We start from the raw sequence: 24856 nt of genomic DNA, 5'->3' as shown, positions 1-24856 counted from the left end.
ATGGTCCGGGTACTTGGTCGCTTGTAACCCAGGTAAGTTACCGATGTGAGGTTTATCGGATGATTGGCAAGATTGTTGTGATTGCAAGCCAGCAAGCGGTATCACACGGTCGCACAGCGCTCATCTCGCTCCGAACCGGACCGAGTTAAGGAAGGGCGGGGATTTGGATTTTATTTTTGGAGTAAAAAAAAAAAAAAGAACCAAAGACAAAAATGTCAAAAGATCGATGGCAACATTCTAGAAGGTAAGCACTGTTTTCTTAGAAATTGTTAAGGATAGAGGTCGGCTTAAATGCGGGGGAGGCAGATTCCCATCACCAAAAATCGACAGGGCGGGTCACAATGCATTGGGCAATTGGGTTTATTTCTTTTCGGCAGTGGTTTTTCATTTCGGCTCCCTGTCCGCTTTTGGCAGGCCATCTCTGCAAGATTTCCGGGAGTAGATCAGTTGTTTTTATGCGTACCGACTCGGTTTTTGGGGGCGGTTTTTTTTTCTCTCAAAGGAAATACTTTTTTTGTGAAGACAAGGTGAAAAACCGCTTGTCAAAAAGTAAAATTGGTGGCAAATGAAGCAAAAGCAAAATCACACGAAATGCTCCGAAGCTTCCCTCTTGCCTCGTCGACATCACGCAATATTGACTCGTCTCACACTACCTGCCTAACAAGCATTAGATAAATAGGCATGAATCAATTGTGTCATTGGTAGAGATGCATTTGGGACAACCTCCGAAGTCCTTCCAAGACCGAAATCCAATAATCCCACCTAGTCACCCATGATAAGCCAACCCGGAGACTTTTCTTCCTTCCAAACTCGCTCCAGAAGCTTTCCCAAAATTGACAACTAACTACCTCGAGCTTAGATAAACGCTCACGCAACGGCAATTATGCCCCCACCCTCTCAATCTCAAAACCAAACGACACTTCCTCAGTCTTGACGAGGAGGTCCTCGCGCACGCCGGGCCCGCACGCAGCGGTACCGACGCCCGCGACCTTTGCATCTAGGCGCAGCAGTGTCGCGTCGACCTCGACCAGGTCGCACGGGTGCTTGGCATCCTCGACGTTGCGGTCAGTGTAGCGACGAGCTGCGAAGCTGAAGTGCGGGTCGGCCGTCGAGCGTGCCCGGATGCCGCGGCCCTGGCCGTCCTTGAGGAGCAACTCGAGCCAGCGAGTTCCCATGCGGTTTCCGCCTTCCTGCGGCCGTTCGTATTCTGTGTGGAGGGCCGCGACTCCGTCGTCGGCGTGGTGCCAGATCCCCACGCGCTGCGATGCCTGCTTGTCTGGGTAGCTTTCGCCGGGGCCCAGTCCAAGCCAGCGGACGTCGTCGAAAGCCCGCGAGGCGTTCACGTCCAGCCCCACGCGTGGTACGTGCTTGGGGAAGAAGCCCGTCGGTACCAGCTTGACCTCGACACCAAGGTTGCCGATAGCCGAGATGACGTAGGTAATTGTCGACTCCCAGCCCCAAGCGAGAACAGGTGGGGACAGGAAAGTCTTGCTGGTAATGCGCACGCTACCGTTCTCACCATCGGCTACATCGAAGCCCCGGAGCTGCGATGTCAGGTCGTCCACACCAAAACGCTTCCAGTAAGGCAGCGAGGCCGGGCGATCGTTGTCAGTAGGTGGGCGCCAAAAGCCTGGGATCAATGCCGCACTACTCTTCGACTCGGCAGACAGCAATGTGGTTGTACCCGAGACCCAGCTCTTGAGGTAGCCGCGCGCCCTGTCGAACTCAAACGACCAGTCGGCTCCTGAGAGCGTCAGCTTGGCACCCGAAGTCTTGACGTCGATCTTGGAAGCCAGTTGGTAGCTGCTGGCAGTAGATGCCTCGGTCTTGGATTGTGAGAGCACCTCTTGGTGCCATGCAATCTCGTGACCGGCCTCGGCCCATGGTGTGCTAGTCCGCAGACGAAGAGTGACCGTCAGAACAGTCTCGCCTTGGCCCTTGTGGTTGACTGCTGCAGGGAGGGTAACCTCGGTTGTCGCACCCGGTCCGGTCGAAGGGATATTGAACTCGCCAGCGTCGACCAGAGTAGTTCTAATAATAGTTCGTTAGCATCAGTGATAAAGTCTTATACACTGGACTAGAGTGCTCACTCGTTACCAAACTCCTCAACCTTGTAATGAGCCACCAGATGGCTCAGGTCGACAAAGTTGTACAGGTTTTGGAGGCTCAGCCTGCCATCCTTGAAGCTAAACTTCACGGGCTGGACAACTTTCTTCAGCTCAGTCAGGCCAGGCGTAGGGGTGTGGTCCGAAAAGCAAAGACCGTCCATGACAAAGTTTCCATCGTTGGGGAAGTCGTCAAAGTCACCACCGTATCCGTAGAATGCCTTCTTCTTCCCGTCCTGGCCAGTCTCCTCCTTCCAAATACCGTGGTTGGCCCACTCCCAGATGAAACCTCCCTGAAGACGCGGGTACGTCCGGAAGGCGTCCTCGTACTCTTCCAGCCAGCCGGGTCCGTTACCCATGGCGTGGGCGTATTCGCACAGCACGATGGGCTTCTCGAAGTTGCCATCCTTGTCCACGCCCTCAGTCTTGGCCAGCTCGATGAGCCTAGAGACGGGCGGGTACATGTACGAGTACATGTCTGCCGACTTGGCATGGATGTCACCCTCGTAGTGCACCAGGCGGCCAGGGTCGACCTTCTTGGCGTATTCGTACATGGCGACGTGGTTCTGGCCGTAGAAGGCCTCGTTTCCGAGGGACCACATGATGATACTAGGGTGGTTGCGATCACGCATCACCATGCTCTCCATGCGATCGACATACGCTGCCTTCCAGGACTCCTTGTCGGAGGTGTACTTGGCGGCCTTGGGGAAAACCAATGCCTTGCGCTCTTCGTAGTCCCGTTCCTCGGGAATGTCTTGAGGCCGGGCAATGGCGTCGTAGAAACCGTGGCACTCGAGGTCCGCCTCATCCATGACCCACAGGCCAAGCTCGTCGGCAAGATCGAAGAGCTTGGGGTGAGGTGGGTAGTGGCTGCAGCGGAGAGCGTTGATGTTGTGGGTCTTCATGAGGAGGAGGTCACGGCGCACGTACTCGTGGGGTACGGCACGTCCAAGCCTTGGGTGGTGGTCATGGCGGTTGGCACCCCGCAGCTTGATGGGCTTTCCATTGACGCACATGAGGCCCTTCTTAAGCTCGACTTTGCGGAAGCCGATGTTCTGGCTGACTGTGTAGGGTTTGGCCGAGCCCGAGCTTAATGTGAGGGAGACGCGGTATAAGTTGGGTGTCTCGGCCGTCCACTTCTTCGGGTCTGAGACTGGTATAACGATCTCGGGGCTCTCTCCGTCTGAGCTGACCTCTACTTCGGTCTCGCCGATGATTGTGCCGCCATTCTTGGCCAGTTCTTGCAACGTAAGCTTCAGAGTTCCCTTGGACTTGCTGATGACCTCTGCATTCGCCAAAAGCTTGGCATTCTTGTACTCGTCATCAAGATCGGTAAGGATGAACCAGTCGCGGATGCGGCAATCGGTGGGGAAGGCGATCAAGTGCACATCTCGAAAGATTCCTATGATATAGTGGCTGATGTTAGCAAGCGGTCGAATATCTAAGCTTGATGCCAACCAATACCGCCTGCAAATTTGAACTGGATCACTAACCTGAGAGCCACCACTGGTCCTGGTCCTCAATATAAGAACCGTCGGACCATTGGTAGACCCTGACGAAAACCTCATTGGGCCCGTCACGGTTGACGTGCTCAGTTATGTCGTACTCGGCAGCGTTCCTCGCACCCTGCGCGTAGCCCACCAGGACCCCGTTGACAAAGACGTGGTAGGAGCTGTCGACACCCTCAAACCGCAGAACCAGCTGCTGGCTGGCGTCCCACGAGGGCGGGACTTGGAACTGCCTACGGTAGCTTCCCGTGGGGTTCTCTGTAGGCACGTGCGGTGGGCAGACGGGGATTGGGTACTGCACGTTGGTGTAGTGAGGGCGGCCATAGCCCTGCAGCTGCCAGTGGCCGGGGACGTTGATGGGGGCCCATTCGGCCTCGTCCTTGGGCTCGGGAGCCTCGAGCGGCGTCGAGACGTAGTTGAAGTCCCAGACGCCATTGAGGCAGAGTGACGTCTCGGGGATGTGGTAGGTCCTGTGAGGGAGACAGTTGCGACGGAAAACTGCCTCGTTGTTGTAGTCAGGCTGGTCCTTGGACTCTTGAAGGGGGATCGACGAGGGGGCCATGATGTCTGAGGTTCACCAATGCCGAGTAGGAAGGAAAGGTGTGGGTAAGGGAGAATGGGAGAAACAATTAGAAGTGATTAAACAAAGGAGGCTTTACGGTCCTTTGAAATTGTCTTGGAAGAGGCAGTTCTTATAATTTCAGGGTAAATTTCCGACACGCACGAGTTTGGGGAGGTCCCGCTTCTCCAACCAAAATGCCTCTCAGCCCCAAGCTCCTCCATCTATTGATGCGGTGCCCCGCGGGGCCAAAGTTTGGTAGCTCCGCAGCATGTGTCAAGAAGCAGCAGGCTACTGGTTACCTTGACTGCTGTTTAAAGATTCAGTAGGCAGGAGGTACCTTGCGTGACGTAGTAGCTCTGTGGGAACGTCCCAGTTGGCGGGGTTAGCCTCTGCGTAGTATGCATCTGAACGGCCACTTGTTACCGTTGTGGAAGGGAGTACGTGGTAGAATAAAATCTAAAGCAGAAACCCTTGAAATTGTCGCTGCAGGGACCACTTGTTTTCCTGTTTCCAAGGTAAAATCATCGGACGCATTTCTTGTCTTGTCGAACCTTTTTTTTCCTTTTTGATTTCACTCCAATCCCATGCATGCCAGCTTAGCAATTGGCCCCTATTGACTTTTGGTGGTATGACATTAGATGAGTGGTAGGGATGGGTTTGGATTGAATTAATTTACGTGGTGGTTCTCCGGTGGGAGCTACCCCGAAAGCGCCAATTGGGTGAGCAGTTACCGACTTCCGACCCAAACATTGTGAACCTTGAAGGGAAACCGGCGGAATAAAGAATTCAGGATGGGCATCCCATCGATTGAGTTGAAGGATTTACCGCCTCGATGGATAATAGTAAAGCGGCCGCTGTTGTTCGTTGCTCATGTTTTTTCCCAGTCAATTTCTTGATTTTGTTATCCGTTTGCATTTCCCCTCTCCTTTCCAAGCCTCCGGGAGACTCCACTCGAGGCTCAACGTGACGAGAAAAGATGATCCTAGTGCCTCGACTGGTGGGTCGTTGATCGATTATTGCAGGGAAAGGAGTTGATTGTCGTGATCGTGGTCTTTTTTTGTTTCTTCGCCCTGGTAACAATTGCTAGTGAGAAATTTGGCAGCTAGTTGGTGGTGCTGCCCCTCATTTTCGGATGCTCGGGGATGTCGGAGCCGGCGCAAAAGGCATTCATTCGATTTAGCGAGGCACAAGTACCAGGTCTTGCAGGCCAAGCAGGGGTCGGCCTAAACATTTTGTAAATTGCGGGGCTGTTGCAGTTGGAGATTCTGCACATGCATTCGACGTGTGCCCATGTCGTTGTCATCCCCGGACTTTTGCAAAGTCTTGTATTCAACTCTTGTCACCAAAACGGACCGAGCCATTGGGCTAACACACCACCTTTTCAACATTTGCCCTACGTCTAGCTCTATGGGGTACGCGACTAGTGCTGGAACTAATACCGGTATGAAGCACTCTGCCGTCGGATATTATCGGTACTTGGCCGTCATCTTCAACCACGGCACAGGAAGATACCCAGTGATAGCAATCGATCACTTACGAATATTACTGCAGTAGAGAGTACCGGACCACACCCAAAACCAGCCTGCCCTCGAGGTCGACGTTCAATCTTACACACGCGATACGTTGCTTGGCATAGTCACCATGGATGCGGGGGAATCATGAGAAACTGGGGGATGTTGCCTCCAACCCCAACCCCTAGGGCCTTCATCTAGTCTTCGATTGGAGGACCGCAGAGGAGGGTACCATTATCCCCCTGCTGATGCCTTTCGTCTTTTTTTTTTTTTTTTTTTCCTTGACCCGACCCGGGGATCAGGTCTAGTCCTTCCCTTGTTTGGTAGGCAATATGCGAGTTTCGCTGCAGTGCAATGTGATGGTTGGCGCTTATAAGGATAACGAGGTCGCCGTCGCCGATCACTTTGTTCTTCCTGAATTCCAAACATCTTAGCAGTTTTCCTCTTGCTACAGAGAAACATCACAATATGGCATCAACCGGTGACGACAAAATGGCGGCGCCTTTGGGCGACGAGAAGCAAAAACACATGCAGGCAGACTCTATGCCCGAGAAACACGACGATGCCGGCCAGGCTGTGGCTCTCGCCGAAGACGTCGCTGCAGCCCAATACTCTCCTTGGACTCCTTCTATGTGGCGCCTCTATGCTGTTTTAGCCTGCGCCTACCTCTGTGGATGTCTAGTAAGATAGCAAAATGATCGCATCATTAGCTGACACCAGCGTTTACTTGCACTAACTGGGACCCCAGAACGGCTACGATGGCTCCCTAATGGGAGGCTTGAACGGCATGGACTCTTACCGGGACTACTTCGGAACACAGGTTGATGGCAGTGATACCGGCCTCACCTTTGCAATGTACAACATCGGTGGTATCGCTGCCACCGCTTTCACCGGGCCTGTCAATGACTGGTTTGGTCGCCGCTGGGGAATGTTTGTCGGTGCAGCTATCGTAAGTTTCTATTTAAATATATCTATGCCAGTATGGACTCAGGCATGACTTAGCTAAATTGAACGTCTCTTTCAGATCATCATCGGTACCGGTGTTCAGGCACCTGCTGAGACCGGACAAAGATTCCTTGCAGGCCGTTTCATCCTCGGATTCGGTGTTTCCTTCTGCTGCGTATCAGCCCCCTGCTACGTCAGCGAGATTGCGCATCCAGTATGGAGAGGTACATTGACAGGACTTTACAACTGCACCTGGTACATTGGTGCCATTCTCGCCAGTTGGGTCACCTATGCCGTCGCAGAGACCATGAAAGGAAGTCTGGAGGCCTGGAGGATCCCTGTTTGGTGCCAACTCATCACCTCAGGCTTCGTTCTTATCTTTTCACTTTTGCTGCCCGAGTCGCCCCGCTGGCTCATGGCCAACGACAAATACGAAGAGGCTCAACGGGTCCTGGCCAAGTATCATGGCGAGGGGAATCCTGACCACCCTCTTGTGCACCTGCAGCTCAAGGAGATGACGATGCAAATCACCCAGGATGGTTCCGACAAGCGTTGGTGGGACTACAGCGGCCTGTTCAACACCCGCGCCCACCGTCGTCGCATGATTTGCGTTCTTGGCATGGGAGTCTTCGGCCAGGCCTCTGGAAACTCCCTATCCTCGTACTACATGGCGGCCATGTTGCACACCGCTGGCATCAAAGAGCAGGGCCGCGTCCTTGCCTTCAACGCCACCAACCCGATGGTCTCCTTTATTGGTGCCGTCTTTGGTGCCCGCATGACTGATGTCGTCGGACGGCGTCCGCTGCTGCTGTCCACAATTGTGTTTGCCTCGGTGTGTTTTGCCATCATCACCGGCACCACCAAGCTGGCCACTGAGGATCCATCTAATTCGGCAGCTGGTAACGCGACCGTCGCCTTCATCTTTATATTTGGTGTCGTCTTCTCCTTTGGCTGGACTCCCCTGCAAAGCATGTACATCGCCGAGACCCTCCCGACGGAGACCAGGGCCAAGGGTACCGCAGTCGGCAGTCTTGCCTCAGCATGTGCCTCGACGGTCCTGCAGTACTCTGCAGGACCTGCTTTCAAGAGCATCAGCTACTACTACTACATTGTGTTTGTTTTCTGGGACCTGTTTGAGGGTGCTATCATCTACTTGTAAGAGACGTCCACACCCTTGTCGACTTGGCGTACACTGTTTGTGCAATTGCTAACAAGCACCTTTTTCATCATAGCTTCTGGCCCGAGACGAAGGACCGCACCCTCGAGGAGCTCGAAGAGGTCTTCCAGGCCCCCAATCCTGTCAAGAAGAGTTTGGAAAAGCGAGATACTCATACGGTTCTCAACACACTCAATGCTAACAATGACAAGATGATGTCTGTCTAAGCGTTCCACTGCCTAGAACTAGACCCTAGATTAGACCTAGTTCTTAAACCGCTCTAGCGTGGGCCTAGATGGTGGCGCGTTCTCCGCAGGCTGGTCATGTCAGCATTGACAAATCCTCCCCTGACACTTCGGTGGCCTAGATGCAAAGGTAGTTGCGGCTTTTGGTTCTCTCTGTTTTGGGTTCAGTCGCCTACTACTAAACTCCTTAATACATATCTCAGTCTTGAAAACATGGCTAAGTAGATAATTTCTTAATTCAGCGTACCGTGACAAATTCTCGAGAAGGAGGATCAAGTCGCAATTCAGTTCATACTGTCCAATAAAAGACGTGAGAGCTTTCTCCGCATCTCAACCTTGGCAAGGAGCGGGGTCCTTCTGCGGCGCGTGAACTACTGTCTGTTTACTTCACAATTTGACATGGGTAACCTTGGAAAGGTTACACGTTGCTTCTCTCCAGAAACCGAAAATGTCCCGATACTTCCTGCTTATAGTGATAACAATGACAGATCATGGCAGGCCGGAGATTGTCGAGCTGGATCGGTTGGTTTTGCCATATTCGAATCCCGGTGATTGGCTCAAAGTTGGCGCAATGAGTGCCTGCCTACCTTTTTACCCTGCAGCAGATAGCCAACAGTCAAAGAGCTTATAAGTGCAAATGCTCTGCCGCTTGCAGCTCTTCGGCCAAACATTGAACGTCCATTTTGCTCAACCAGTTTACCCATCTGGACCTGTTCGCCCGAGCATCTTGCGTAATTTTGAATAATAATGAAAAACAAAAACCTCTTGGAAGAAATTACCACGGCCGCATCTCGGTCTGATTGAGCCGTTCGCCGGCCGTGCCCCTCCATATTTGTCTCCGCTACAAGAGCAAAATCGCCTCCTCCAACACGACGACGAAGCGGGGCAAGGGTCACAGAGATGTTTTTGTTGCCCCGCATATTGTAAATGCCGTATTTCCCTTGGGGATGTGCCGCGACGGCTAAGCTGCACGTGCGGAACTTGCTCTCTCTTGTCTCCCTTCTTTGTTTGTCTTGTTTTATTTGTAGTTGCTCCTCACCACTGTTCCCTTGAGATCTACCAACGTCTCGAGGAAAAGCTACAGCCCGATACAACACCGGGTCAATCGATACAAGAACCACACACACCTCAACGCTCCATAAATCCAGATCACCAACAACAACAAAAAACAACCAACCAGCATGGCACCTCCATTCCGCGCCGAGCACGTAGGCTCCCTGCTTCGCCCGCAGGACCTGCTCGACGTGCGTGCGTCCATCGCCGCGGGCGGCGACGACTCCAAGCTTGAGGCCGTCGAGAAGGCGGCCGTCAAGGAGGTCGTGGACCTGCAGCGGTCGCTCGGCTTCAAGCCCGTGACGAGCGGCGAGTACGTCCGCACGCGCTTCTGGGGCCTCATGTGGGACGAGTTCGAGGGCACCAAGCGCCTGCAGGACGCCGAGGCGTCCATGTTTAGGCTCTACCACCCGGACGTCGTGTCGCTCATCGAGCAGGACCGCAAGGTCATGCCCGGCGACAGCGTCATTGCCGGCACCAAGCTGTCCCACAGCAAGGAGAAGTGCAAGAGCAACCTGCACGAGCTGAAGCTGGTCCAGGAGAGCACGCCAAAGGAGGAGTGGGGGAACATCAAGCTGACCATGGTGAGGATTTCGATGAATCGATGGTGGATGGTTGCTGGGGCTTGAAAGCTGCAGATAGTCTCAAGCGGTTCGTTGGTTTTTTTTTTGCTGACCTGTACCTCTACTATAGATCACCCCGGCCTGGTTCCACATGAGATACAAACAGGGTCGCGCCTACACACCCGAGGCGTACGCCAACGATGCCGAGTACTTTGCAGATGTCGCCAAGGTGTACCAGGACGAGCTGCAGCAGCTGTACGATGCCGGTCTGCGAAACGTCCAGTTTGACGACCCTGGCTTGGCTTGTGAGTTTGACCGATTTGACCCTTTTCGTTGCTCTTTGCTGTTCACCAAACTCACCCATCTTCTCCATCAGACTTTTGCTCCCAAAAGTTCCGCGACGGCTGGGCCGAGGACAAGGACAACATCGGCGAGGTGGACGACCTCCTGGACGCCTACATCAAGCTGTACAACGACTCCATCGCCAAGCTGCCCTCGGACATGCACACGGGCGTGCACCTGTGCCGAGGCAACTTCATCGGCGGCCGCCACTTCTCCGAGGGCTCGTACGACATCATCGCCAAGAAGCTGTTCCAGAACCTGAAGGTAAACACATTCTACCTCGAGTACGACACGCAGCGCGCCGGCGGCTTCGAGCCGCTCAAGTACCTGCCCAAGGACAAGAACGTCGTCGTCGGTGTCATCTCCACCAAGCTACCCGGACTCGAGGACAAGGACGAGGTGAAGCGCCGCATCCACCAGGCCGCCGACTTTGTTGCCGAGGGCAGCGGCCAGACCCGCGACGAGGCCCTCAAGCGCATCTCGGTCAGCCCCCAGTGCGGCTTCAGCACGCACGAGAGCGGATACCCATTGTCTATCGACGAGGAGAAGGCCAAGTTGAAGCTGGTCCGCGACATTGCTGATGAGATCTGGGGTGAGCCTTAGATGGGGATGTTGCTTGTCAGCTGCAAATTTGAAGCTTTTTTTTTGGATTTTTTTTGTTTCTCTTCTTTTCTTTTCTGGGTTTCTGTTTCTGGACAAAATAATTTTGTGAATTGTTGGGATATATGAGAATTTTGTCTTTTGTTCGGTTTACTTTCAGGATGAAGCGTGGTGTTGGGTGCATTCAACAAGAACGGAATAGGACCTGCTGATGGTGTGCGACTCGATGCTGACGGGGCTTCATGGATTCAACTTCCATGACTTTTCAGGTCAATGGCATCTGCAGGGCGGCGGGTGAGTCGAGGGATAGTAATCAAGGCCATCAACGAGAAGAACAAAAAAAAAGAAATCAAGGGCTACTTGGTACGGTTCTTGGATTTAAAAGGGTTTGGAAGTAATAGGGAAAACAGCATGCAAATAAAAGGATATCATGTGGCCAGCACATAGTTTCTTTCTTATTGACTACTGTTGATACAAGTGCCTTGAGCCTAGCAACGATCATAGCCCAACGTATATCATCAGCTCTGGCCTTTGTGAAGACATAACTACTAAAATGGGGAAACTAGGAGCTATAGGTTCCTTGTAGCAAAACCACATCCGCAACAATATATGTCTTGCATTTGAAATTTAAGCCTTTATAACGGGTCCTGTTCTTTTGGCGAGAAGAATGTAAACCCATCGCTTTCCTTTTCTTCACAATCATGAGAATCCGCAAGACTTGAGAGACAGGCAAGGCAAGGCTTTAGCCCATAATATTAACACCTCAAACTTCAAGGGAGGACTTAGATCAGATATAGTCCTGCGCGTATACTGTCCTCCCTGTTCCTGACCTGGCGGGCTGTATGTTGACAGTAATGAGCCTATGAGGTGACTTGACTGGAGATAGCAAACTTCTGTCTGAGATTGTTCAATTACGGGACCTGTTATGAGTTATTCTAGGATGGTAAAAGGACTTTAGCTTTCACACCCACCCTTGTAGGACTTTACTTTTAAAGTCCTAGCTTGTCAAGTTTCAAATCTAAGCTATATAAGTCATTGGTAATGCTCAAACCAATTTATTGTCACTTCATCATAACATACATGGTGTTGCAACGTTAGCATAATCTTATATTCTCATAGATGTGGACAAGATTAGAATACCCCCTCTGAGATACTTAGTCTGCCGGCTTAGTTGAGAGATGAGCGCTTTTCCTTTTTGGTAATTGGGACATCAGATTCGAAACAGACACATTATATTCGAAATTTCCAAGCAACCCCCGAAAAACGCATAAATGCCCTACCTCGAAGACCAGCTCGAATAATATGTAATGCGTGAGAGAGACTCGCAAATCGAGTTCAAAGAGTGGCTCATTATGAGTAAAAGCCTAAAAGGTTTGTCAAATAACTTACCTCTTTAACGCTGTCATCTCATCCTAACACTCTCTTTACTCAATATTCAAGAAGATGCGTCCTAAAAATCCACTGTTTCTAGCAATTTTATTTTAAGGATTCCTGTCAGGTCCGGCACGTCAGAATGGCAAGTTTGTTTAGGTGATGGTTCAGTTCCTCATCCTCTTGATCTCGCCAGCTAACCAACTTGCCATCCTTTTGGAAAATTGGATGGACAGCAGACTTTGTGAAGTGAAATGAGAAACACAAATCAGCATCAAGACGTGGTAGAAGGGATTAGACCTGTGTCCCCACCTACGCAAACGAAGTTCTATTCAACGTAGGCGAGATGGCTGACAAACAGGCGGTCCCCTGAACAGGGAGATTTTTTAAATTGTGACAATGAAGTATTGTGTGACCTGAAATTCGAGTCGAATAACATTTGACCGACCGGGAGAAGTGGAAAGGTGTAGCAAGGTGACCCCAATACGAGCTTACTAGCACACAGCCTTAAGCATGAAGAGGAAGCAAAGTCTGCCAACTACCTTGGCGGACGTGGTGTCTGTTCGGATCACGGCTTTGCCGTGAATGCACAGCTATAAAATATCCTAATATGATTATATTTCAAGGTAAACTTGAATCGCAGCTATTGTAATCTGAGTCGTGGCATTTTAAATTGTTATACTATATGTGAACAAACATGTCATTACCCCAATTCTTTGAACTTTGACTTTGATATTTTAACGGATCCTATAAAACCAGGTAGGCTTTTACAAGTGTCCCTCCTCTTTTAATTTGGTTGTTCCTGCGGGAGTTCTTTTTTTCCCCTTTCTGTTGCGCACAGTACCTCTCTACACCTTTGCAAAGAAATCAAACCAGAAATTATGCACTCTGAAAACCTTTTCGCCATCTTCGCCACTGCAGCAGCCCTCTTTCCAGCCTGTGTCTCAGCGACGCGTCCTTCGAAAGATTGCTTGAAAAGGATTGTGATATGCGAGGTTTTATCCGAATGTCGGGTGGACTGGATCTCCCTATCGGCAAAGACTTTGTACCAGCAGGCGAGACGAAGAAAATCCACGCTTATACCTGCAAAACCGATACAAGGTGTGGGGCCGAATGCGACACGCCTCCAAACTACAGGTATTCGAGCCGGGTTTTGGAAAGAGAATTGAGGGATTGGGAAAAAGCAGGATTGAGGGTGAGGTTGGCATTGGCCTCCTCCCCTGAATCTCGGGAGAGGGCAAACATGCTTGTAAAGTTGCTTTGTTAGTTGGTCTCGATGATAAATTACCAGATTACTCAAGACGTGTCTTGCAAGGTTCAACCTTGTGCATTCGCTTTTCTTTTATTATTTGGTCTTCTCCTTTGTCTTCCTTTTACTCCTAGATTCTGCACCTATTTGAAAAGAAGCTCATATCAAGTGCAGTTGCTTGTAGTGAGTGTAATCACTTGGGGAGAGATATACACATATTGGTACTAATGAGCGTTGGATATATGGGGTTTTTACGTTTCAAGTATTCTTAGCATTACTACTTTGTGTATATTATGGCCAGAATGTCAGTAGCCTTGAACCTTTGAAAGGATAGGTGCTATTGAACTGCAGGCGCGTCACGTCCATCCACCACGCCCACAAGACTGAGTAAAACATCCTGAATTGACTACCAGCTCGTCCAGCTCGTCAAGCTCTTCAACTCAGTTCAAGGCCTTTGTCTCGGCTCTCGGTCTCTATGCCTACCATTGAGCCTCTGCATGACAGCCTCCCACCAATCAGCAACCTCTGTTTGAAACCCCAAGCCGTGGAGCAGCAAACGCCTCGCATCCGCCATGCCACCGGCTTCTTCCAAGCACTCGCAAATATCATCCAATAAAGCGGCGTACTTGAAGTCATCGGACGTCTTTGCAAAGTACACAATGGCAAGACACGTCTCTGCATATCCCTGCAGCAGCGCCACGTCCATGGTCCCGGGCAGGTATCGAAACTCGACCATGTTCTTCTGTCTGGAAGACGCCGCCGACTCGACAAGGTGGCTGCGCAAAACCAGCCGCGGCTGGGTCGTCGCCCGCATAAGCTCCAGCAGCCGCCCAAACTCGCACGTCCACATCCAGTTGATCACTTGCAGGTCCTTACCTGCCGCCGCCGTGCCGAGGAACTTGTCCAGCGTGCCGTCTATGGGCGCCTGCGGGATTGTCAGGGTAGACACGTAGCCGCGGAGGCTGACGATCTGTGGGTTGTTCTGCAGGCTGCGCCATGAGGGGACAAACATGGAGCACACGATGGATTCGACCAGGTACATGAACATATAGAGGCGGCGAAAGACGGTCGGCTCCCACATGTCGCTGCCTATACTCAAACCGGCCCAGAAAGAAGTCGTCGCGTTCCTTGGAATGTGCGTCCTCAACGGCGGGACGTTTCTGGTCCGGCTGGTCGTTCTGCCTCTCAACGAGTCCACGACGAGACGGAAACCATGCTCAAAATCGCTAAATACCCTATTGCCCATGCACAGCCGACCGCTGATCTTGATGCCCGTCCAGGGTCCGCCGCTACGTGGCGCCGGGCCCAAGTGAGGCGCGAGCTCTACAAACCAGAGAAAATCGTCCGGGTGGACCGAGGCAGGGCCGGCGATACGACGCAGCTGCCAGATGGTCAGCCCATCCATGCCGGGAGGGTGAACGGCGGCGCCGATTTGAACTTCGCCGGCGTGGTGGTGCAGGACGTTCTCGACGCGGCGGACGGCGTGCTCGTATGGCGGGCTGCCCGCCTCGAGAAACTCGAGGCCGAACTTGAAGATCAGCGGTCGCCCGTCGGCGGGACGAGCCATGCGGGGCGCTTCTTCGGGGCGGTCTGAGTGGCTGGGCGGTGCTGGGTGAGGGTTGGGCTCGGTTGGAAGCAAGGATGGTGGCGGACGGGGCGAGGACAAGGCGGGATTTGCGGCTGCTGTTGTCTGAGCTGGTGTGTTTTCGGTCATCCAGCCGACTGTCTCGTCCGAGAGACGACTGTAATCGAGACCAAAATGCAAGTCCATTCTGTTGGGAATAAATGGGCCCTGGCCAGACAGGCGAGTTGAATTTTCTGGGATCTTTGCGTTGCTTATTTTACAAGAGGGACAGGGGAGTCTCCCACTTGCGTTTTCTAGAGTCTCTGCAATAATTTCTCTTCGAATTTATCCAGGCGCCGAAGTTCTCTCTAAGATTTGTTTGTGACAAATGTTTAGCTTGTGATACCAGTCAAGAATAGGACTCAAAGGCAACGCAGTCTTTTCTTCAAATCGACAGCGCCTGCATCGAATAACTCGATGTTAAATGAAAGAAATAAAATGAAATAATATTACCCGTCATCCCAAAGAGTAAGGGACAAGGCCACCTCACTCGGTATTAGACTTGCTGTCATCGCAACAACCTCACCTAACGAGTTGCTTCTTACATCTCATCTCATCTTTACTTGATAACCAGTAATGCTGTTATAATGAGATGTTTGTCACTTGGCGTCTTCTTCACTAGCCCAGTTGACTCCCAAAAAATATGACCATCAAATTGACACCCCGAAGCCTAGATACTACTGGCTCCACTGCTTTCTTGTTCTAAACCTACAGTGGAGAGTTGATTTGCTGTCATTACTTATTAGCGGCCTCGATAGGGACTCGGTTTCCATCACGTGGTTCACCTGTCTCTCTTGGCAAGCCCCATATGTTCATGCCAACGGCGGCAGCATGCATATGCCGCCCCTCAATAGCTCCTTAATCTGCTTCAAAAACTCTGCACACTTTCAGGAATGGTTCCCTTGAACAGACCTAATCTATAACATCAACCGACCAAAATGCCGCAGTACGAGCCTCTCGTTGGGAGCGATATTCGCCTTTTACAGCTATTCCCCCTCAACTCGGGCGACGGCAATCTGGTCCAGTGTAAGCTCGTACAGGTACCTCTGGAATCTGTCCACTCAAATTACAAGGCTCTTTCCTACGCGTGGGGGGATGCAAACGTCAAGCGCACAGTCTCGATCAACGGCCAAGAGGTGCAGGTCAACGCTAGCTTGGAAGAATGCCTCCGCCAGTTCTGTCAGCCCGGTCACGATGAGCTGCCGTATCTCCTCTGGGTGGACGCGCTGTGCATAAACCAGGCGGACCTAACGGAGCGCAGCGCGCAGGTGTTGCGGATGAAGGACATCTACTCGGCGGCCGAAGAGGTTCTCATCTGGCTTGGCCCCGAGCGAGAGCACACGAGGGCCGCCATTGCCTGCTTCGAGACAATGTGTTTCGAGACCATGTGCATCGGCCAGAAGATACGGAATGAAGGCAATACAGGGAAACACTATTTTGAGATTGCATCAGATCAGTGGAAGATCGTTGCCATGCGAGGTGCGGATTCGGAGGAGATGAAAGGCATGTTCGACTTCCTGACAAGAGACTGGTTTTGCCGCGTGTGGATTCTGCAAGAGCTCAGTATGGCACAGCAGGCAACCTTTGTCTGCGGCAACATGCGTACCGATGTTGGAAACCTTTGGGTTCCGACAATGGGCTATTTATTGGCCTCGATGGTGGATAATATGAGCGAGTCGGGTTGGGATAAACTTCAGCAGAACATCCCAGTCTTCTACAACAGAAGGTGTATGAACTCTCTTGGCATAATATTGAAGCTGATGGATTTCGATTTCTGCGAAGAATACCGGGGACGACGTACCGTACACGAATATGATTTTGATGGTGTCGACGTTTTCCAAGTCCAGGGATTGCGCGTTCTTGGAAGTCTGGAAGCGTTGTTGCTAGACTTGCCTTCGCAGCTTGCGACTGACCCACGAGACAAGATCTATGGAGTACTCGGAATCAGCTCCGATTTTTCACAAGGTGGAATCGTTCCAGACTACAACCTGCCGGTATCCAAAGTATTTATGGATGCAGTTGCGAGCATGTTGAGGGAGGGCGACTCCCTGTACCTGTTGAGCGGGTGTGACATGAATCTGCGCCACCACAGCATGATCAAAGAATACGTTCCAACATGGGTGCCGACTTTGTGGACTATCAATGATCAAGATGCAAAGATGATGCCCATACCTATCGAGACTCGAATTCCCGGTTCTCAAAAAACACCTGCTTATACAGCATCAGGCGGGCTTGCTCTGTCTTCGCACCCTTGGCATATGGACTCGGAGCTGGGACGTCTCAGTCTTTCCGGGATTGTGATGGATAGCGTCAAGCGTCTAACGGAGACTATTTCGTTAGAGTTCGATACCAAAGCAATGAATGATACGAGACATATCAATGGGCTTGCCAACGCAAGGCTCGACGAGCTGGTATTGGACCAAAACGCCCAGTATACCTTGACAGGGCAAAAGGCATGGGAGGCTGGGGCGATAACCATGACGGCAAATTATCCCAAGCGGCGGAACATGATGGCCGTGGACATTCCCAATAGTTTCAAGCCGGTCGAATGGCCACCAATCCTGGATGAGCAAGGCGACCGGCGCGTTTGGTGTTTGGGTAATGACAATATGATGGGCGCGGTGGTGATGCAATATTGCTCAGATGGAAGGCTGGCCGAATCTTGCAACGGGTGGTTCTGCTTGGTTCCAAAAGAGACCAGGGAAGGAGACAAAATTGCGATGCTTGTAGGAGGGGCAACTCTTTACATCCTCCGACCACAGGACGATACTAAGTCGGGAGTTCCTGATAAAACGTGGCAGTTGGTGGGCGCAGCCTATGTCCATGGGATGATGGATGGCCAAGCGTTGGACCTAGGGGAGATTGGCGAGATTGTGCTGATTTGAAGCAGGCTGCTGTCATGGATTGAATCTATAATACGATGTGTAATTTTTCTCTATAGAAAAGGTAAGCATTGGATGATGACAGGAAACTGGGTCGGTCTTTGGTCATGGAAAAGATGTGACTTGCCATTGTTACCTGCTGCAAAATGTTCAGTCGACGCAAGGTTAGTCGTTCGACTTGTTCATAAGACCTTCTGATGAAATCCTGATTTTATTTTCTGCAGTCGAATATTTCTAGCTGGCATTCGGCGTAGCAAAGCTCCCTCAGCAAGTAGACAGACAGATGCATGTTGGGGTCGAACCGTCGAACAAAGTCTACAGCATTCGCTTGGTTGTCTAGAACTAGAACTAGTCTAGACTTGAGTTCGAGATGGAGTGTTGCACACGGTGACGAATTGTGGGCAGATTCCCATTCACGTACTGCAGTCTGGACCTGGCCCACTCCACTTTTACAACGAATGGGCGGCGACTTGACAGGCGCCTGCAGGTTGCGACTTCTCCCGATGGCACTGTAATTTCTTCCTTTCGCTTCCCTACACGAGCATAAAACAGCTGATTTTACCTCGCCGGTGGAAGGCTTTCACACCCTCACATGCGTGATTGACCCTTTGATCCGTGGCATTTTCTGAGGCCGTGCCAGCAAGATAACCCAAACGATAGGTATTAACGAGCGGTCAAAAAAGCTTGTCTGCATCCTATCGCTGTCACTGTTGATTCTAGACGAAGAAAGTAGAATGCGACGATACGGTAGCTTCCGTGAGGCCAAGAAGCAGCACAACACCACATGCACTTGGCAACATGCCTCTGGATCGCTTGCACGAGGCCATGGCTTAACTTAGCTAGAATCTCAACCGAATAAAAGGCCTCACAGTTGGCCTACGTCAAGGTAGGTTTCTTGTCTCGTTACTGTTCATCAGCCACAACAGCATCTATTCAAACACTACAAACTTCATAATCGCTAGCATCTACTTTGCTACCATTCAAACTATACCATGGCAGCATACTTTTCTTCGTCAAATCATCTCCACGACCCTGTTCATGACCCCATGCATGATTCTCTCCACCTCCTCAGTCAAGCCCACACTCTCCATGGGGATAGTCCCGTCTTTCTGACACCCTCTCCATCAATGTCTTTTACCGCACCCCACAAGTCCGCATATCCCCACAACCACCACCAAGTTGACCAAGCGGTCCATTCCATCCTGGACCACCACGTCGAGAACCAACTGCCGCCGTACCCAACTATCTCCACCCGCCGGCTCGCCTTTGAGCGCCACCGGCCCCGTTGGCTGCGGGAGTGCATCGCCGAGGCCACTGGCGTATTCTTCTTCGTTTTCGCCGGCCTTGCTTCCATCGCCACCTTCACCCTGCATCATGCTACCGACAAGAACTCCGCCGCCGGATTCGGCTCCATCTTCCAGGTCGGCTGGGGCATGGGCATTGGCGTGGCCCTGGCCATCATCACCTGCGCCCCAACTTCTGGCGGTCACTTCAACCCGGCCATCACCATCTGTCTTGCCATCTGGCAGCACTTTTCATGGCGCAAGGTGCCGCGTTACATCATCAGCCAGATAATTGGCGCGTTCGTCGCCGCCCTGACTATCATGGTCCTATACTGGCAGCAGATTCAAGACTTTGCCGCCACCCGTAGGGCTGCAGGCCTGCCACTGGTCGGCTCGCACACCCCCGCGTCCATCTTCTGCTCATACCCGAGCGCAGATCAGAACTTAGGCTTCGTGCTGACCATCGAGTTCGTCGCCGACGCCTTCATTGCCCTTGTCGTCTGGGCCGCCCTCGACCCGTCCAACCCATTTGTACACCCCGCCGCCATCCCCTTCATCATCGGCATAGCCTACGCCGACATGATCTGGGGCTTTGGAGGCGTCACGCTCAGCACCAACCTCGCAAGAGATCTAGGCGCCAGAATTGTCGCCAGCATCCTCTTCGGCAGCGAAGCCTTTACATACCACAACTACGCGCCCATTGGAATGCTAGTTAACATCCCTGCGACATTGTTCGGGACGGCCATTTACGAGTTTGCGTTTAGGGACAGCCTGATGATTGTCGGCAAAGGGCATGCCAATGCTGAGGGCGGCGACGCAGCACTATATGAATACTTTAGGAAAGCCAAGCTGATTGACGAGGAGCAGGGCATCAAGGCATAACACACTTTTTTCGCGAGTGATTACTTTTTAAGCTTCTTCGACATGTTATATTATACTGGCTTTAATAATAAAGAGGGGGAACAGAACAACACCACTCGCATTTGTGACCGGAGTTCAGAGCTAAAATTAGAAGCATTTTCAGAACTGGAATACAAAAACTTTAATGTTCATCTACTTTCCATACTGAGCCTGAGAAATCACAAGATAAACTGAAAAGTATTCAAGGGATCAAGGAGACCAATAATGGGGCATGTCATCGTGAATTGTGATACATTCGCCAAATTTGGCCTGCGAAATGGCCTATTCCTGTTAATCCTGCCATGGAATGATCGGAGGTTCCTCCGCTGACGGCAGACAATGAGCATGGATCGGGGAGGACAAACGCGGAAAGGGTGATAGATCGTCGGCCTGCTCCCTTCTAGTGCTGACGAGTGGACCAGCGTCCATTCATTTGCCAACCTCAGAGAGCTTCCCGGCAGCCGGAGACTGCTGAAGATTTGGAAGCAGAAAAGAAAAAACCAAAAAAAGAAAACAGAGAGAGTAGACTAGCGCACCCATCAAAGTAATCGCCGCCTCCCCCGGGCAGTGTACAAGCCGCAACGTCATGGCCCCGGGGAATGCATCCTAAAAATCCATCCAACCAGGCCAGGGGGGCCCGTTTTTGCTTACAACCACACTCTCCTCAATCTCGGACTGTGAATTCCAGGCAGCAGTTGAAACGCACCCTGCAAAAAATTCCGCCTCTGGGCAGACGCTGATGCGGCAATGTCAAAATCCAGCACTCTTTTTTTTTTTTTATCCTTCGCCGAAAATTGCTATCCTGTAAGCTAATCAACTTGGCATGTTTTATGGTGTATTTTTTTCCCCCACCCGGGAAGCGATATTCTATTTACGGCTGCCACGGAATCTCTCCTATGGGATGGTGGTAAGACTGCGCGCATGTTTGCGGCTCCTTCCCTATGATAATATGGGTTCGTCGTTTTTTCTTTTCTTTTCTTGGTTGCTGTCAGATTTGGGATGCTGCCTAGAGATGGCGGCCTGCAGTACAGGGAACAAGCATTCGTTCCAACCCATCCAATGTCAGCCTCAGCCAGGGTCAGGGGGAACGACATGTTTGCGCAATGATCTGTTGTCATGGGTAGGGAAGAGGCATGATCTTATATATGATACCCGTTCCCGCGATCTGGAAAATAGTTTCATCGTCGACTCTTCGTCCGAACAACTCAGAAAAAGGTCATCAGATGTTCATTAACTCCTGCGGGCGCCCTTACGCCAGCTTACGATAATCTCTCTAGAAAATAAAGCCAACTTACCCATCAGCACTTGACCTGCCAACTTGAAGCAAAAAGCTGTTATCATTATCCGCTCCCAAAAAACAGACAAAGACAACGATGAAGACAGACTGGGCCCGCGCTTTCCCGGCCTTCCTGCTCAGCCTGGGATGGCTGTCTCGCGCAACCGTGGTTCCGGGCGACTTTGAGCTGCGCATCATGGTCATTGGCGCCTCCATCTCCGCCGGCCAGACCGGCGGCGGCGTCGTGACAAACGGCTACCGCAAACCCCTGGCAGATCTGCTTGACAACGACGGCTGGGAGATAGACTACGTGGGGACGAGGAGCAACGGCGACATGGAGGACAATGTAAGTCCTTTTGTCTCTCTATTTCTTGTGACTTTTTTTTTTGCTATTGTTCTACAGCCAGAGTTACCCATAACAAGAACAAAGCCCAAAGAAGAAGGGAAAACAAAGAGAACTGTCCAGCTAGCTAACATAAAGAACAACAAACCACAGCAACACGAAGGCTACCCAGGAATCCGCACCGAGCCGCTGGCAAAACAGACGAGGGAAAAGGGCGTGGTGGAGGAGTTCCTCCCGAACCTGCTGCTGCTCAACGTCGGCACCAACGACTGCTCTCAGCGCGTCAACGCCACCGAGGCCCGTCGCATATACACCGCCATGATAGACGCCGTATTTGCACCGGCGGGGCAGGAGAACCGGTTCCTGATTGCGTCGACGCTGCTGCCGCGCCGGGAGCAGGACGCCGGGCTGCAGAACTGCACCACCGTCTTCAACGACGTCGTCAGGGATCTGGTCCAGACCCACCCCATGAGCGCACGTCTGGGCCTGGCCGATATGAACACGGGCTTCATCACCGTCGACGACCTGGCGTCCGGTGACAACCTCCACCCGAGCGAGGAGGGGTTCGCAAAAATGGCCGACGTTTGGCATGATGCCATAGTTAGCAACATGGATAGGCTCACTCCTCCCGAGTAGATGCGTGTTGCGGTTGCTTTTTGTAAATATCAGTGTAAAATTGGAGATTGTTCTCTTAAACTAGCTAATTAACAATGATCCGAACCTTCGTCCTTCCGAGGTTGATAAAAATACAAGTCATGGCAATGTAGGCCCATTTGGATGCTGATAAAAACATACAAATCAGGGCAATGTAGTTGTAAGCCCATTGGGCGCAGTTAAAGAAAATCAGAGAATACGGCAGACTCCATCTCGCAAAGTCGGCACAGAAATATCTTGTAAAAACAAGGACAAAATGTTCCGCCAAATTGCCTGCGCAAGCCGGCCTACAAATGATGTAAAGAACAAACACAATCGCTCCATGAGATTGCTCTCGCCAATGTCAGAAAATACAGTCTCAAAAGTCTTCGCAGTAACAATGTCCATTTTGTGCAGTTCACGGAAACACAGAAGAGATAATTAAATGCTCAAGCTTCTCGGTTTTTGATCAAGTTCTTCAGAAAGTGGTCTTGCAATTGCCGTGACCACCCTGGGCTCTGCGTCCAACCGCGGTACCAGTATTGCGGATGACAAGGTCGCGGTCGACCACATCCTGGCCATCGTCGTCAGTGAAAGCAGACATGTCAAGGGCTCCAGGCTCGCTGATGTTTGTGGGCTCCACAGCAGAAGTGGAAGACACAGTCGACTGTTCCTTAGCAGTGGATGAAGCTGTCGAGGTCAACTCTCCAGCAGGGGATGTCTGTACACCAGCAGAGGACGTGCCAACCAAGGTGAGTCTTCCAACAACACCCGACTCTCTAGCCAAAGAGCGGCCTCGAGCACGCTCCTCAAAAGTGCAAGCCGTTCCAGCCAAGGGTGAAAGTCCACAAGCCGCCATAAAGGCAGCTTCTCTCTCACAGGCCTCGCGATGCTGCCTTTTGAGGTCCACCTCGACCGCCTTCTCCATGATGAAGTTGGCGGCGGCAAGAGCGCCGTTGATCACAGTCTCCGAGTAGCCGTGAGGATTGATGGGAGCCGGATGGAGCCTGGGGTCACGGCCGGCAGGCGATGGCATCCTGGTGGTAGGAGGTGTGAACATCGCCTGCTCCTCATCGTCGTCAACATCATAAGTGGGAGGAAGTTCGGGAGTAGGAGGAGCAGGGGTGCCTTGTGCAGTCGTAGCGTCCTCATCATCTGTGGTCCAAGAAGCAGGAGAGACAGGACGTGTTTCGACGACTTCGGTGTCATTGTTGGCCATCGAAGGCGCAGAAGAGCTATGATCAGAGTCAGACTCCTGCTTGATTTGCTGCTGAGTCTGCTGGCTGGTGTTCTCATCAGTTTGCTCGCCATTCTGTTGTTGACCTGCAAGAGCTACCTCGGCCTCATACTCGTCCTCGAGCTCTTCTCTCATCAAAACTGTGAAGATACTCATATGCTCCCACAGCGAAGGGCTCAAGACACCAACCTCCTGCCAGGCAAAGCGGACAGTACGGGCATCAGTAGGACCATAGAACTGCTCGGCAATGGAGCAGGTGACAAGGGCAAATTTTGAGAGAGTGCACTTGACCGGCACGGCTCTAGAAGTCATTGCAGCCCACCAGATCTGGCCGGCCTTCTCCCAGGCATAGCCGCCATAGGCCAGAGCGACAATGGCGAAAGCGCGGTTCGGGATGCCTGTATTGACGTGATTGCCCTTGCGGTGATCGATGATGCCAGGAGGGGTGGTATCGTGAACGTAGTCTCGCATGTGGATGGGTTGAGGATCCTTGCCCTGTGAAGTTGTTAGCGCTGATGAGGATCTGAGATGATGATAAAAAGATGCAGAAACGGCAGAAAGGCAGAGTATAAACGCATTAAGGCCAAAGAGAAGCAAACTGAACTTACCAAGCGAGGGTCATTGTATGCACTTCCGGGTGTTCTCACATCTCTGATCACAATTTGGTCGTTTCCAGGCATAAAGCATTTGCGGCCAATACCCCAGTCACCCTCGCGAGCAGTGAGGCGGTCCTGCCACATCTTGGCCATAACGCCCATGACATCGCCAAAATGCTCGGAAAGGCAGCCCGACTCACCGACAGGTTCGAGCGGAGCGTAAGCTTGGTTGATGTAGTGCTGGATTAGATGAGTGACAATCTCGATCGAATTTCCGGGGTCGACAAGAACGTCTCCCATGATTCTTCCCTGACCCTTGTTGCAGATGTTTGTGCCCTCCTGCCACACTATGTCGAGGTTCTCGCCCTTAAATTTGAATTCAAGCCGGTAGAAGGCCCGGACCTCGGTCATCAGAGGGGCTTCCTTGATGGGATTGATGAGAGGATGAGGGTAGATGGTGCCCGAAGGCTCCGGGAGAGAGGGATTAGATCGTCGCCGGATCTCATAAGGAGTAGGGTGGCAGATGTGAGGGTCTCTGTTCTGTCCGAGAGCCTTGCGAGCAGCCATGCGAGTCTCCTCGTCAAAGCTCGAGCTGGCCGAGACGTTGGTGATGACAACCTCTGTGAGGCTGAAAGAGCGACACATGGTTGCCTTTTGTAGGGTTTGATTTCTTTAGATGACAGTCGGATAGGTTGTGATGAAAGGTTACGAGAGGGCTTTGGATAAGGTAGGTAATGATTGTGTAGATGTGGGTGACTGTAGGGTGACTTTTCGAAAAAGAAAAGAAAAAGAAGAAGAGAGGTGGTGGGACGAAAGGTAGAAGAAGTGGTAGATTTTTATTACTTATGACAACCGTAGAGAGCCAGACTTGA

General features: G+C 51.7%; 7 protein-coding genes across 7 annotated transcripts; 4 read left to right on the top strand and 3 right to left on the bottom strand.

Moving 5' to 3' along the window:
• Nucleotides 1–571: 571 nt before the first annotated feature.
• Nucleotides 572–4236, bottom strand: PgNI_02284 (uncharacterized protein). The gene is made up of 3 exons (XM_031122351.1): nucleotides 3599–4236; nucleotides 2091–3507; nucleotides 572–2031 (listed from the first exon to the last, which is right to left on the bottom strand). Exons 1-3 carry the CDS (start codon nucleotides 4173–4175, stop codon nucleotides 882–884), a joined length of 3144 nt encoding a protein of 1047 aa, XP_030986183.1. The 5' UTR covers nucleotides 4176–4236; the 3' UTR covers nucleotides 572–881.
• A 1812-nt stretch (nucleotides 4237–6048) lies between these two features.
• Nucleotides 6049–8303, top strand: PgNI_02283 (uncharacterized protein). Its single transcript, XM_031122350.1, has 4 exons — nucleotides 6049–6367; nucleotides 6435–6635; nucleotides 6711–7786; nucleotides 7864–8303. The coding sequence occupies exons 1-4, from the start codon at nucleotides 6155–6157 to the stop codon at nucleotides 8012–8014; spliced, it is 1641 nt and encodes a 546-aa protein (XP_030986184.1). The 5' UTR covers nucleotides 6049–6154; the 3' UTR covers nucleotides 8015–8303.
• A 434-nt stretch (nucleotides 8304–8737) lies between these two features.
• On the top strand, nucleotides 8738–11156 carry PgNI_02282 (uncharacterized protein). The gene is made up of 3 exons (XM_031122349.1): nucleotides 8738–9669; nucleotides 9779–9953; nucleotides 10025–11156. The coding sequence occupies exons 1-3, from the start codon at nucleotides 9214–9216 to the stop codon at nucleotides 10591–10593; spliced, it is 1200 nt and encodes a 399-aa protein (XP_030986185.1). The 5' UTR covers nucleotides 8738–9213; the 3' UTR covers nucleotides 10594–11156.
• Nucleotides 11157–13655: 2499 nt separating this feature from the next.
• PgNI_02281 (uncharacterized protein) lies at nucleotides 13656–14981 on the bottom strand (the record flags this gene model as incomplete). The annotated part of the gene is made up of 1 exon (XM_031122348.1): nucleotides 13656–14981. One exon carries the CDS (start codon nucleotides 14979–14981, stop codon nucleotides 13656–13658), a length of 1326 nt encoding a protein of 441 aa, XP_030986186.1.
• A 791-nt stretch (nucleotides 14982–15772) lies between these two features.
• Nucleotides 15773–17719, top strand: PgNI_02280 (uncharacterized protein; the record flags this gene model as incomplete). Its single annotated transcript, XM_031122347.1, has 1 exon — nucleotides 15773–17719. The coding sequence occupies one exon, from the start codon at nucleotides 15773–15775 to the stop codon at nucleotides 17717–17719; it is 1947 nt and encodes a 648-aa protein (XP_030986187.1).
• Nucleotides 17720–18289: 570 nt separating this feature from the next.
• Nucleotides 18290–22238, top strand: PgNI_02279 (uncharacterized protein). Its single transcript, XM_031122346.1, has 2 exons — nucleotides 18290–21521; nucleotides 21672–22238. The coding sequence occupies exons 1-2, from the start codon at nucleotides 21273–21275 to the stop codon at nucleotides 22152–22154; spliced, it is 732 nt and encodes a 243-aa protein (XP_030987532.1). The 5' UTR covers nucleotides 18290–21272; the 3' UTR covers nucleotides 22155–22238.
• Nucleotides 22239–22629: 391 nt separating this feature from the next.
• Nucleotides 22630–24629, bottom strand: PgNI_02278 (uncharacterized protein; the record flags this gene model as incomplete). The annotated part of the gene is made up of 2 exons (XM_031122345.1): nucleotides 22630–23883; nucleotides 23997–24629. The coding sequence occupies 2 exons, from the start codon at nucleotides 24627–24629 to the stop codon at nucleotides 22630–22632; spliced, it is 1887 nt and encodes a 628-aa protein (XP_030987531.1).
• Between the last annotated feature and the right edge of the window lie 227 nt (nucleotides 24630–24856).

This window comes from Pyricularia grisea, assembly GCF_004355905.1.
Source record: "Pyricularia grisea strain NI907 chromosome Unknown Pyricularia_grisea_NI907_Scaffold_1, whole genome shotgun sequence".
NCBI lineage: Eukaryota > Fungi > Ascomycota > Sordariomycetes > Magnaporthales > Pyriculariaceae > Pyricularia > Pyricularia grisea.
This window is presented reverse-complemented; position numbering and strand designations above follow the sequence as displayed.